Genomic DNA, 15,073 nt, shown 5'->3' on the forward strand with positions numbered 1-15,073 from the left:
GCGGTATAAGCGCGTGAGTCAGAGATGAGCTGGGCAGATTAGCGGGGCTTGTGGGTGGGAGGGCTAGAGATGAGCCTTTGAATGTCTGTGTGGCTGTCGAAATAGATGAAGAATTATGATCTCATCAGTATCGTCATCCATCATCCACTCGCAACTTGAGTTCGGTAACCCATCGTCGGGGGATTTTCCTCGAATTGAACCGATTTTTGTCTTTGATTTTTTATTCAGTGAAATCGAATCGGACGTTCAAATCTTTCCTATCTTGGGTTGAAACTTTGCCTCCTTTCCCAAAATAGTCAGATGGTTTATTTATTCATAACATCAACCGGCGACATGTTCCATCGGAGAAAGGATGCGAAGTATTGGTAAACCATTTACGTACGCTCGTTTTTTTCCCGCAACAAACAAAGCCAGCACATTGTAAGTGGGTTCTCTCGTTGTAACCTTTTGTTGTTTCTTCGACCTGAGTTTCTAAAATGACATTCCATCAAGAGACCCCTCGATGCTCTGATGGGTGCAGAAGAAGGGGTGTCCAGAACGTAAAATCTTCCAGTGTTGTTTACCTTGTATAGCTTGTTCCATGGTTCGATTTACGACCGGCTTCTATTTCTGTCAATCGGAAGGATCAAGGGTGTCGCTTGTTCGGGAGCAATGTGCTGTAAAACGATGGAAAGAAGGAAAGGTAACGAACGGTTGTCGTTGCAAATTGTACCTTTTAGCATGTGTTTAATATTTTAGCACCTGCTGCAATGGTCTTACATTTGCGCAGCAGAAGGTGACGATGCGATGAAGAAATTCAATATTAGAAAGATAGTATTATTTCTTTTCATATAAAAAGGCAACTTTTTGAACCTCCCTAGAGAATACATTAAATGTGATGTAAATTTCGATTGACAGAAAATTAGACATTAAACACTAAGCTTTTTCATCATCATCAAACTTATTTTTTCTCTTAGTTATCCACTTACAAACATAACCGCCTTGCACATTTTTTAAGGTTCGTTCCACTTTAGAAAAACTTATAATAATATTTCTAAGCAACACAGCGCCGACGTCGTGACTGCAAATAAATCGTGATAACAATTTTTTAACTTTAAAATTTATGCAAACGATAAGGAAGCTTTATTGCTTGTTTTGCAAAGGGTCCTTTCGGTTCCAGTCCATCTGGCAAAAACTTCTCTCTGTGGTCGCCACATCCACTGTCAGTTTGCGGACGGTTGGAGTTTCGTCACCAAAAGCCGGATGCCGGCTTATCTGGCTGCGATCAAACACTCTTCAGGCGGAAGTTTGGGCGAAAGCATTCGTATTCATTTTTATTTTGTTTCGTTTTATTTCCTTTCGTGGTTGAGAAACTGCTTATTATTATTTTGTTGGGGAGCTAGTAGGAGTGTCTATATTTTTTTAAACATTCTTTCACTTGTATTTTTCACGTTTTATTTACTTTCCCAGTAGTAGGTCATTTCGTTAGTGGTTTATTTATTCTTATTCACTTATCAGTAGTCAGCTTTAGTCGTATTGTTGTTCTGTGTTTTGGCTGGATTATTTTTAGAAAACGAACGAACGTCTTGAAATTGAGACAAACACATAAATATTTTCATTAAAAACCTGTTCCAAGTGTATGAAATTAGCAGCATTTTCTTACTATCTTTGACTCGAAGTCCCGTTTCTATTAACGACGATCGAGTTTCGAGGTGATAATGACCCAATGTTAATTTTCGGATGTTTGCAAATTGCTTGATCAGAACGATCGTAGCTTATTTTAGAAACTCATCTATTACCAATGGCGGAAGGAAGTAGGACGTGAGAGTCACCTGACATGAGGATGATTCACAACAGATCAGCACAAATGGAGTCTCTTTTTACGTCGTGCAAAATGTACCTGGCGTTATGGCACTTGGGGAATGCACTTCGTAGTTCAGCTGTATCAACTACCTTCGGAATTTTATTTGCGCAGTTTGCCGATCCCATTAAAACTCCTCCGTTTTTCGCTTGACTATTTATTTTCGATTGGTTGTACTAATGGGTTGATGGAATAAGCACGTTTAATGGCATTTGCATACGGAATCCATTTATTTTTGCCAATGTATAAATAATGGAGTAAGAAGGTATTTTCCAGCGCGTGTGATAATTAAGGAAGGAAAAATGACCATCACTAATGCCCATGAATATTTTCAACCATTTTAATTAAAATGCTTCTGAGACTCCCGTTTTAATTATTGAAAAGCAAAATATTGCTGAACTATTTTTGTCTATTGTGCTTCATTTTCACCAAGAAAAAGTCATTGAAAAATAATGATTTATGTTTCGTAATACTTGTTCTTGGAAACATAGGTTTCTATTTGTCGCTTGCATAAGGTACATCATAATCATCATCGTAATTGGCCGCATTCGTTAGAAAAATTACGCTAGAATCCGTTGTTTCAGGCATTCTGTTTCTCCGGTGGAAACCCCAATCGGGGCGCATACCAGCCACCCCCCGCCTGAAAAGGCCTCACACACCAGCCGAGCGAGCGAACTTGACGCAGTCATTATTGCAAATGGCAACGCAACGCATCGCGGCTAGGTGCCGAGGGGAAGGAACTGGGCCGCATTCACACGGGCGGTGGAAAAGGGTCGCTTGACCGGTCCGAAACTAATGCAACACGCGGGTGGAGGGAGGGGATGTTTGCGGTTGCAGTTGCAGCCGTTGCAGTGGTAGTAGCGCGGCAGCTGCAATTAACGTCCGTGTCTATCTCAATCACTCGATCGCAATTCAACAGAAATTAACCCCAACTAAATCTACACTCGGTCACACACAGCCCCTCGCTCCGGCCACCCTCCCGCTCAGCCGCCCCCCAACGTTGCACGATGGAGAGAACGACTTCATGCTGTTTTTCACTTTCCACGAGCAATTTTTTTTGCCACCACCATCCCCCGCGAGCGCGCGTTTTTCCGGCACACGGCGACTCTCCCTGGCTAACGAGCGGACTTTACGCAATGCCTATTTCTTAACTCGAGCGTAACAACCCCCCACACACACACCCTTGGCGTTGGACATTTGCCAAGTGCAGGTCGTCTGCGCTTGATCGTGGTAGGAAAAATGGATGAAAAAATAGAAAACAAAACCTCAACTTACCCCAAAACAACCGTGATTGGTGACCAATTGGCCACCCGGCGGAACCAGCTCAGAGTTGACGGACCTGCTTGGGGGGGTGGGGAAGGCAACCGAACGGGTGGGCCACCGGCATGGATCGCGAAATTTACGCTATAGTTTTTGGTTGCTTGATCAGCACTTTCGATTGTCTGGCCGTATGATCTTTTTTTTATGTTGTTGCTTGTTGTTTTGGCGGTAAATTCCACAATTCAGCTGGCCTCCACGAAAGGTGTGTAGTAACTTGTGGCTTTGCCCGCCCCCTCTCCTCAGAGGGTTAACTGAAATGGAAGAATCGGTGGGGTAATGGAAAGGATATGCCCAAAACAGTGGGTTGTAAGAAAAATGTGCGTTGCCTAAAGCGCTGAGAAATTCTGTACAAACGCAAAACTATGTGTTTTGAGCTTTGTAAAGTAATAGAACTTTTGGGGTAGGGCATACACATAATTATTGGTTACATCATTAAAAGCGTACAAATAATTGAAAGTATTATTGCACTTATAATGATTGTACTATTCTGTAGCAATGTTAATAATTTCTCGTAATATAATATGAAAATTAGTAGTTTTACATTGAGGGCAAATCAAAATTACCAGCAACATTTGAGTATATTTATGGTGGTTTAATATGTCTTGAGAAAATGTTATAATTAGTATTGTGTGAATCTGATGCCGATTCATGAATTCTTAATAAATCTTTGATAAGAATCAATGAATCTGAATCTTCATGTTAGCGATTCATGAATCTTCAAAGATTGAATCTTGGAGACCGGATTCAAGATTCGACTAGTGAATCGAATTACTCTTTGTATAAGATTTATATGAATGAATCTGATCGAAAGATTCATGAAGCACAACACTAGTTATAAAGTACGGTTTCAATGGTATGTTCGCCTTTGCAGGCTAACTAATCACAGTATGAGAAACATTTGTATTTTGATATTGTAAAAACAGCATATTCCAAGTGGAAATACGCCAAAATTCAATTCATCTATGGATTGCCGTAAAATAAACCACAGCATTTTGTTAAATTGTTTTACTTCTTTTACAAATAATAGCAGTGATATAGCTGATACTTGTACATCTAATCGTTTTCTCTTATTCATACCTAAGACTAGCTTTTACGATGTCATCTTGCGGTAAAGCGCTCACTTTCCTACAATTCGAAAATAGGATGATAATGTGGATATTCGAAAAACTTTCAAAGGTAAACAGCAAATCAATTCTATCCTGATGACCCCTCGAAAGGATTCTTGTCATACCTGCACCGATTTGACAAAGATTGGCGTATTTTACCAAAGCTTTCCCGCATGTGGTGAGTTGTTCATTTGCTATTTTTCTGTTTTTATCCGTCCGCGCGTTGTTTGTCACTAATTGGAAAAATGCCATCGGAAGAATAAAAATTGAAAAATGCACATCCTCCCCCCAGCGCCGACCGGACATTTTCAACTCCTCGCTAGAAGTGCACCGGGGTGTTGATTATTATCGGATGGTTTATGCATGACCAACTATCATCGGGTAGCTAAAAGCGCACGTTTGCATCGCTTGCCACAACACACCGCCAGTGTGTGACTAAAGGATATATCGATCGAAAACGTTAATAGCCGTTCATCTGCAGGGTTCGGAACTCCAGACTCTATTATCAAACGACATAAAGGATTCGATCGGTTGCCACTGATGATGTTGAGCCATAATCGTACGAATGGTTGTATTTTGTAGTGGTGCTACCTGGTAAATAACACTATAACCCCAAAGGGCTAAAGGGGTTCGCGGAAAGTGTCTTGTAAACGGAAGGCAAGCGGTTTTCGCGCTTATCAGCACATATTTGCAAACAATGCAAAACGGGGGAAGCAGAGCGCGCACGTGCCAATCGGTTTCGGGTTTGGTTTGCATCATTTTACGCGGCAAACATGTGAGCTGGTTCTGCTTATAGTGACGATTAGGGCGAGCCATTTTCCAGCCGCCATTTATCACTACGGGACGATTTGCAAAGGCACGTTTTAAAGAGATATTCTGACAAGTGGATGCGCTCGGTTGATGAAATGTTTGAAATAACTGTGTCGTTTTATTGCATTTTTTTAAGAACTAAGCATGCATCTAATTTTATGACCAATTGAATGGAATTTCAAATAGATTGTGGTTACTACCATTGTTTTACTGTCCAAATTATCTCTTTCACAATTTGGCAATTTTTGAAACATGTTTGGTTGTGGAAAAAATACCCGTTGGGTGGAAAATTACCTTTCGAGTCAGCCAAGGGCAAATTCGAAAGACAAACATGCATATTTCGCAATGTAATTTGTTTCGTTTTGCTTCGTTTTGTATTGATCGATATTTTTTTTTCGCATTTGTTCATATTTCTGCATAGTGTTCAGTTCATCTCTGGTGAAAAGCAGTGATGATCGATTTTCTGTGTGTAGTTTAATGGTTGCGAAAAGCGTTCAATTTCTTTTTTTTCCGCCTCCTCCACTTATTTTCGCTTCAGTTCATTTCCCTCCTGTGTGGTGTTTTTCTCTGCTGATTTTTGCGCTTTGTCTGCTCCGTAATTTATCTACCAAATCAAAGCCAATTTCCACCTCAGATGAGCCTATTTATGCAAACATTTACACACTGGAAGCATGAGTGCATCCGAAATTGGGGGTTTGATCGGAGGATGTGGGGGGAGGGACAGGAGAGTGTGTTTTTCTTTTTATGCTTTGTTTTTTTTTTCGGGGTGCCGGTTCCGGGCATCTCGGTCGTGAGCGAAAGTGATTCGGCTCGCCCTCACCGAGCATCGATTTGTCGGCGAGTTGGCCGCATCCGATGGGTTTTAGCTCCGGTGAAGATGAAACGATGTGGAAAAAGCTTCCCTTCGCAACTTCGGCGGACAACCGTGTCAGCTTATTCACTACCAATGGCGCTACTACTACTACTAAGACAATTAATACTACTAGCTCGCTTTTATTCATGCTTGCTACACTATTACCACCACGCACCACGTTTCGAATAGTTTTAGAAAATTTGGCATTCCATTTGCACCGTACCGAACTTTTCCAATAAGGTGGGGTTTTTTTTTCATCTTTCAATTTTCCACACACCAACCGGATGGAGAAGCGTGCAGCGGATTGTGGGTGCCTTTTTTATGCAACTCCGTCTCGTCGATTTCCGTTTGTGCATATATTCATCTCGGTGGTATCGAGTGTCGGTATGCAAACCGTCCCCGTCCAACCCCCTCCCGCTTGCCAACTCCCTTGAGGCTGACGCTCGTCACCCGGGTGCTGCTGGTGAAAATCGATCCGAAATGATGCATTCAATCGATTGAAGTGAAAGTTTTCCAGTCAATTCCAATGTTGCTTCCACTGCAACGGGACGCGCATTGTTGCTGTACGTGTTATACGGCGACTTTGTTTTTGCTCTTCTTTCCTCCGCCTTTTCCCATTTTTCCATACCACCCATCCACCCAGCTCCCATCGGAGAATAGTGAAACTGTGCCTTCTTTCCATCGTTTTCCCGCCGTGTTTCGGGGCAGCATGCACACGCATCATGTACGTTTTCTCTGATGCTCCCGGTATCATCTTCACCGTGGATGCACTTGATCTCGTTTCTAGTGCCCGGTAAGTTTTCACTCGTGTTCGAAACACTTTTACTTTGTGTGTGCACACACAGAAGTTGCGTTCGTGTCCGGGCCGCAACGTTACGCTTTTTGGGGTGATGTTTTTGCCATGTTTTTGAGCTTTTCCCGAGCCCATTTCGTCCCGGCACCATCAGGTTCGTTTCGTTCGCCAAAGTTTGAAAAGGGCTGTGATTGGAAGGTTTTCTGTTGCTCCCCCTTCCCTTCCAACAACCATCAACAATATCCGAGACGACGTTGTTAAACAGATAACCAACGTTTCTCTTGGTTAGTCAAGCCTCGCACGAAAATCCAGAAGCGGTGGATACTTGAAGAAGAAGGGAGTGTGAGGGCCTGGGGGACGGGACTACATTTGTTTCTTCGAGCCATCGTTTGCTTAAACGGATGTTATGTTCTGGAATAATTTGTTCCACTAACATCGAAAACCGTGGCGTGATAAGCCTACCGGCCATTATAATGTACCATAATAATGCCGGCAAACATGTTGCCTACACGGTTCTTTTGACAAAACTGTTTGATGTTGCATTTTAAATACATTTACACTTTAAGAATGATGTTGAACGTCTTACGGTTCAGTTAATAGGATTTATGTTTAAACTATCATGTTATACATTTGTTTATCTTTTAATATACACAAATAGAAATAGTTTTTCAAAGAGTAGATTATTTTTAAATCTCATTAAATATTATTATTTTTAGGATAGAATTCCATTTCGTTGAAATTTTAAAAATATTTTACGTATTCTACAAATCATTAATATTTCGGTTGACAACTTCTTGTTGGAGATTTGTTAAAGCTATACAAAGCTCGTTGTCTTGTGCGATCGATTTGTTTCTTTCCTGTATTAACATATCAGAATGATCATACGATAAGAGGAAGCGGACGCATTTCCCGGCGCTGTGTCGCGATCAGTAACAAAAAATTACGATTATTACCACCACCACCCATCCACCGGTTTCATCTCCTCTCCGGTGCGAGCAACGATTACCGGCGGTAACAGGAAAATTGCGTCTTCCGCTTCCGGCGTTGAGTGCAACTCCTCTTTCTTTACTTTCCACCTTCGGTCGCCGCTTCGATAGTAGTCATTATCGTCGATCGTGTGTGGGATCATCGTATCACCCATCAGCATCGTTACGACACACGCATTACTCATGGCCACCCTTTCTCTCTCTCTCTCTCGTTTGCCCTCTCCCTCTGTAGCTATGCCACGGAGCCGATTTGGTGATCGAGATCCCCGGCAACCAGGGGCTGGACGATTCGTTCTACCGGCTCGACTACTACCCACCGATCGGCAACCCGACGCCTAACACGACGATCGCGTCGCGGGATGTTGGCGACGAGATCCAGTTCTCCAACGGGCTGCCCGGCACGCGCTACAACTTCTGGCTGTACTACACCAACTCAACGCACAAGGACTGGCTGACGTGGACGGTGTCGATTACGACGGCGCCGGATCCGCCGGCCAACCTCACCGTCATCCCGCGCAGCGGCAAGAACGTCATCATCAACTGGAGCCCGCCCGCCCAGGGCAACTTCTCGTCGTTCAAGCTGAAGATCCTCGGCCTGTCGGACAACTTCGCCACCAACCAGACGGTCGCGATCGAGGAAAATCAGTTCCAGTATCAGGTGCGCGACCTGACACCCGGCGCCACCTACCAGGTGCAGGCGTACACGCTGTACGATGGCAAGGAATCGGTGGCCTACACGAGCCGCAACTTCACCACGAGTAAGTGCACGGACCGAGTGCGGGTTGGGTTTCCTATTTGTTTCTGGTCTTGGCGATTTTCCGGTAGTGGCGTTGTGGTGTGCACTAACGACGAGAGCTTTCTCTTCCTAGTAGAGGATTTAACTGGTAGCTGACCTAACTCGTCTTTTAGTACTTTAGTCACCGGTTTCGGAAAGAACCACCACTGGAAGATGAACCAATCCATCGCTCTAACACACCGATGCGCTCCACTAACAAACGGAAGAACGATGAATTCCTCCGTGCGGTTCAAGGTGAACTGGTATTGCGCTGGCAGAACACGCCAGCAGCGGTAATGTCGCGAAGAGGACGTCAAGTGGAGCGGCAACAGTTCCTCTTTCCTGCTCGGCACAGTGCGGCACTTGGTCTAGACATGTGTTGAGATAAAAGCAGTTAAAAAGTTGTTTTAATTTTTTTTATAAATTGTCGTATATAACATTACCCAAGTATTCTTGAACTAGTTTGCGGTCAGGGGACAAGTTTTTACCTCATTTGTTTGATTTGAAAAATAGATATTCCCCATCCACGCAAGTATTAGACATTGCACAATCTTTGCTATACTCTTTCCAAATTCTATACTTTAATCGCAATTGATCAGCAGTTCTATTCACTTCATTTGGATTTTACAATATCTTAATACAACAAGGTTTGTGTCTTGTTTGTATTGAACAACAATTAAATTCAATATTTTTCTGCAAATGATTTTATTCAAACGAGATCCCACGTGCAGAGATAAGCTTCGACTGAGAGAAATGAAGAAATTGACACAGAAACATTAATTAGAACAATTGCCGTGTATAAAATAATAGTTATTTGGCGAAGCAATAATCTTAGATGAAAACGGTGATATTATACACGCGAAAATGAAGTTATCTTTTTTAATTACTTAGGGAACAAAAAGCAAGCTTATGAACAGATAGTTCTCTAGTCAGTACTTAGTAATTGAATAACAATCAAAATTATCTTTTCGTGATCATCCATATTTTTGCTTTTTAATGAAACCCTCGACCACAAGAAGGAACCGGCCCACTGTGCGCGAAAACAAGGGAACAGATCCAGCTATCCCGGGCGGCGCAATCCTACACAAATTGCGGATCGGGCGCGCGACCGCTAACGGATGTTTTCAATTGAAATGCATACACATTCTATGTTTTACTTCCCCACACGCAGATCTGTGGTGCCCTGGTATTAACTGGATAATGTTTTAACAAATTCACTTAGCCTCACCGAATCGTGTTTTTCTTCTTGCTCCTTTCCCTCGCGTGCTGCCTTCCTTCTGCGTCCATTGGTGTACGTGGTGCTCACTAACAACTAACACTCCTTCTGGAACGGCTCGCGACTTCCTCGGCGGCGGATGACGACCATCGCGATGACCGACGCTGTTGGTGTCGTTCGGTTTCGGCTTCGGTGGCTGCAACTTGTCAACCTGCGCACGTACACGCTAACTACAATGAAACACCCGCACACAAACACCTGCGAATAAATAAAACCCCGGGGCTGTGGGTAAATATTTGCGAAACGCACCATAACCATAACACCCGAACCAAACCTCGGCGCTCGACACTACATTTCCCGGTGGCGCATAAAACCGTCGAACCTGCGGCCAAAACGCGATCCTTCGTGCGGCAAACCAAACAACTCACCGGCCGTGCGTTGCGGAATTCGTCTCACCTGACCGTCACTAACAATCTGCTCTATCGCTCTAACCACTAACTAACTCATACACAAACACACAACCTCATTCTAATGGTGACTTTTGGGTGGCGGTGGTGACTGACTGGCGGTGGCGATTTCCTCTGGCGGAACACGTACCAGAGCGCTACAGGCATAAAGATCTGCTGGACATTAAGATTCTGCGAGGTAATTCTTCAACCGGGCTAGCGTAGCCTGCCGTACGCTCCGATATATACACTGCACGGTTGAACCATTGTGTTTATGCGTTTCTTTTTTACGCTTTTTGTTTTGTTTGGTTGTGCTAGTTCCGTTTTATTTTTCTTCTCCCTACCCGAGACATTCCGTTTAAGGAAATCTTTCGCCTAACCAATCCGGATTTTGCATTCCGCGGACATTCAGCGCGCCAAGGCAAGGTACCAAAATAGACGAGGTTGATTGAGCATCGGGACGGTTGAGAAATATAATCCGTACAGCATGAATGATACCGCAAATTCCAAGGAAAACTATTTCTACCAATCCTATGAATCATCCCTCTTGGCCAAGTATCGCAATAATTTAGAAAATTTCTTTCATCTTTATTCCCTGGCCAATTATTGGTTCTCTTCTGTTTATTGTCAATCGGTCTGACAATGTTTTTGATTCTCCGGTGGATAAAAAATCTCAACAAAAAAGGAATATTTTCGTACAAACTTACAGAATTTTTAAAGAAGATAGCAACTTTGCGGATTAGGGATAGACTAGTTGTTTCCAAGTTGATTGAAATATAAAATAAGTAACATGGGAAGCTACGAATTTCTTAATTGTGATCTTTATTTTTTCAATCGATAATTTTAGAAAAAAAAAACTAAAGGAATATCTTACCTAATAATTCTCTCGTTAGTGTAGATTATGGATTTTAGATAGAAGATAAATTTTAATTTACATCGTACAAACTGATTTGTGTACTGTTAAGGGCTTCTCCCATTGCGAAAGAGATTACTAAAGTTTAGATCAATCATTGTTTAACTACAAACATTAAAAACCGGTTGATTTTTAAAAGTCTTATTAATCACATCGTTAGGCAAAAAACCACACACATGACCTAGGGTTTAAAAAAATGTTTTTAACTACATTGACGGGCATTTTTATGTTATCTCTTAACACGCACATATGTAAAACTAATTGGTTAGTTGTAATAAGTATGTCATCCCTTTTATGTTATGGTGAAGGAAATGTTTCAGGAATGCATTACTCGTGATTCATCTTGATAAAACACTAAACCAACTTGTCTATTTGTATTTAAGTTCTACTTTCGCTGCATTCAGCCTGCCTCCTGTTGCACCATGCATGCATGGAGCATGTGATGATGGTTTCAAACTTTTGCTAATACTTGTTCCCTTTACCAACGTTCCCTCGAACACAGAACCAAACACGCCCGGCAAGTTCATCGTGTGGTTCCGCAATGAGACCACCCTGCTGGTGCTTTGGCAACCCCCGTACCCGGCCGGCATCTACACCCACTACAAGGTATCGATCGAGCCGCCCGACGCGCTCGGCAGCGTGCTTTACGTGCAGAAGGAGGGTGAACCTCCCGGACCGGCGCAGGCGGCATTCAAGGGACTCGTGCCGGGCCGCGCGTACAACATCTCCGTGCAAACGATGTCCGAGGATGAAATTTCCCTGCCGACCACGGCCCAATACCGGACGGTGCCGTTGCGCCCGATGAACGTAACGTTCGACAAGAAGTCCATCTCGGAGAACTCCTTCAAGGTGATGTGGGAAGCACCGAAGGGCACCAGCGAGTTCGACAAGTACCAGGTGTCACTGTCGACCTCCCGCCGGCAGCAGGCTGTCCTGCGGAACGACAACGAAAACATGGCCTGGCTCGAGTTCAAGGACAATCTTGATCCGGGCAAGACGTACCAGGTGGTGGTGAAGACCGTCTCTGGCAAGGTGACGTCCTGGCCGGCTAGTGGCGATGTGACGCTGAAACCACTCCCGGTCAAGCAGGTCCAGTCGGCCACCGATAGCAAGACGGGTGTGATCACCATCTCGTGGCAACCGGACGATACGAGTACGCAGGACGAGTACCGGGTCAGCTACCACGAGCTGGAGACAAACAATGGTGACTCGAGCACGATGAGCACAAACCAAACGTCGTTCCAGCTGGAAACGCTGCTGCCCGGCCGGAACTACTCCGTCACGGTGCAGGCGCTCTCGAGAAAGATGGAGTCGAACGAGACGGTAATCTTCGTGGTGACGCGACCGTCGTCGCCAATCATCGAGGATCTGAAGTCGATCCGCGAGGGTCTCAACATCAGCTGGAAGAGCGACGTTAACTCGAAGCAAGACAAGTACGAGGTGACGTACACCCGCAACGATACCAACGATGGCAAGACGGTGCTGACCACCGAGAGCCGGTTGGTGTTCACGAATCTCTATCCGGGTGCCGGCTACGAGGTGAAGGTGTTCGCCGTCAGTCACGGACTGCGCAGTGAACCGCACTCCTACTTCCAGGCTGTCTGTAAGTATTCGAACGAATCAACAAAGAATGGAAATCCACCTCACTTGTGTGTTTCATCTTTTACCACAATTTTACAGATCCAAACCCACCGCGAAACATGACAATCGAAAAGGTGACGAGCAACTCGGTACTCGTACACTGGAAACCACCGGAGCGGTCTGAGTTCACCGAATACTCGATTCGGTATCGGACGGAAAGCGAGAAGCAGTGGATCCGACTGCCTTCGGTCAAGGCCACCGAAGCGGACGTTACCGATATGACGCCGGGCGAGAAGTACACCATTCAGGTGAACACGGTCAGCTATGGTGTGGAGAGCCCCAACCCTCAGCAGGTCAATCAGACGGTGCGACCGAACCCGGTCTCGAATATTGCGCCGCTCGTCGACTCGAACAACATTACGCTCGAGTTCCCGCGTCCGGAAGGTCGTGTCGAGACGTACATCATACACTGGTGGCCGACGGAGCAACCGGAGCAGGTGTCGATGAAGAACTTTACCGAATCGAATACAAGTGAGTAAAGCAGAGTTTACAGTTGGAATCCTTTTTTGGAATAACTGTTTATGGTTTCGTTTTTAGTCCTTCCTTACCCTGGCAGCGTGAGTGACGATGAGAAGATCGTCGAAGAGCCACCGCTGGTGCGTCTGTTGATCGGTGACCTGATGTCCGGTGTGATGTATAACTTTAAAATTCAAACCATTTCCTACGGGTTGACGAGCGATGTGACCAAACTGCAAACGCGCACAATGCCGCTGATCCAGTCGGAGGTGGTAATCGTCAACAACATGCACACCCGCGACACGGTCACGCTGAGCTACACGCCAACGCCGCAGCAATCGTCCAAGTTCGATCTATACCGGTTTTCGCTGGGCGACCCCACCATCCCGGACAAGGAAAAGCTTGCAAACGACACCGACCGGAAGGTCACCTTTACCGGTTTAACTCCGGGCAAGCTGTACAACATCACGGTGTGGACGGTGAGCGGTAAGGTGTCGAGTCAACCGATCCAGCGCCAGGATCGAATGTTCCCGGATCCGATCACGCGGCTCGAGGCGACCAACATCAACGACACCTGGATCGACCTGAAGTGGGACATCCCCAAGGGAGAGTACACCTCGTTCGAGGTGCAGTACCTGATGAACGATACGCACTACGTGCAGAACTACACGGTCAACAATCACATCACCATCACGGATCTGAAACCGCACCGTAACTACACCATCACGGTGGTCGTACGTTCCGGGACGGAGTCGAGCGTGCTGCGGGTCAGCTTACCCGTTTCGTCCAACTTCCAGACCAAGGAAGCCCTCCCGGGACGGATGGATAAGTTCGCCCCGATCGATATTCAGCCGAGCGAGATCACCTTCGAGTGGTCGCTGCCACCCAACGAGCAGAATGGAATTATCCGTCAGTTTACGATCACGTACGGACTTGACGGGTCCCAGCACACACAGGTGAAGGACTTCCGGCCGAACGAGCTGCGCGGGTCGATCAAGGGACTGCAGCCGGGCAAGTCGTACGTTTTCCGTATTCAAGCGAAGACTGCCATCGGCTACGGACCGGAGCACATCTGGAAGCAGAAAATGCCTATTCTAGCTCCGCCTAAACCCGAGACGCAGGTAGTCCCGACAGAGGTGGGCAGCACGGCGACGACGATCGAGATCCGCTTCCGGAAGCACTACTTCAGCGACCAGAACGGTGTCGTTACGACATACACGATCATCATCGCCGAAGACGACTCGAAGAACGCTTCCGGGTTGGAGATGCCCAGCTGGCGCGACGTCCAGTCGTACAGCGTGTGGCCACCGTACCAGGTGATCGAACCGTACTACCCGTTCAAGAATAGCTCCGTGGAGGACTTTACCATCGGCACGGAGAACTGCGACGCGAAGAAGACGGGATACTGCAATGGACCGTTGAAGTCGGGCACGGTCTACAAGGTGAAAGTGCGTGCCTTCACCGCTCCGGACAAGTTCACCGATACGGCCTACAGCTATTCGATCCGCACAGGTAAGTGCTTCTGGAAGCGAAACATATTGATTTGGATTATTGGTAATAAGGTGAATTTTTCACGATGGGGTTTTCATTATTTCACTGTTCTATCCCTATTCTATCTTGTTATTGTGATAAAGCAGCACTACTTTCGGTGGATGGTAAGATTTTTTTCATCTCTTGAATGAAATCGTTTCTGTATTGTACTAGAGTTATCTACGTTTTGTATTTGGTTTGCATGTTCTTTAATCCTTCATTTAGTTTTAAGTAATAATAAACAGTTAAGTTTATAAAAAATACGTTTTTCAAATACAGTAGCTTCTCAATTAAAGCTGGTAAATTGTTTTACAACTGGTAATTAAACAGTAAGTTAGCAGAGAATACATTTAATGGCTAAAATAAAATAAAATAATTCTTTTGAATA

General features: G+C 45.0%; 1 protein-coding gene across 1 annotated transcript in view; it reads left to right on the forward strand.

Moving 5' to 3' along the window:
- Positions 1-15,073, forward strand: part of LOC131260745 (tyrosine-protein phosphatase 10D) — a 40,914-nt gene that overhangs the window by 20,689 nt on the left and 5,152 nt on the right. Inside the window, exons 2-5 of the mRNA XM_058262552.1 lie at positions 7,941-8,466; positions 11,561-12,661; positions 12,739-13,170; positions 13,285-14,667. Of these exons, the coding sequence (XP_058118535.1) occupies positions 7,941-8,466; positions 11,561-12,661; positions 12,739-13,170; positions 13,285-14,667 (3,442 nt within the window). The remainder of the gene's footprint in view (positions 1-7,940; positions 8,467-11,560; positions 12,662-12,738; positions 13,171-13,284; positions 14,668-15,073) is intronic.

Source organism: Anopheles coustani, chromosome 3 (genome assembly GCF_943734705.1).
Source record: "Anopheles coustani chromosome 3, idAnoCousDA_361_x.2, whole genome shotgun sequence".
In the NCBI taxonomy this organism is placed as follows: Eukaryota; Metazoa; Arthropoda; class Insecta; order Diptera; family Culicidae; genus Anopheles; species Anopheles coustani.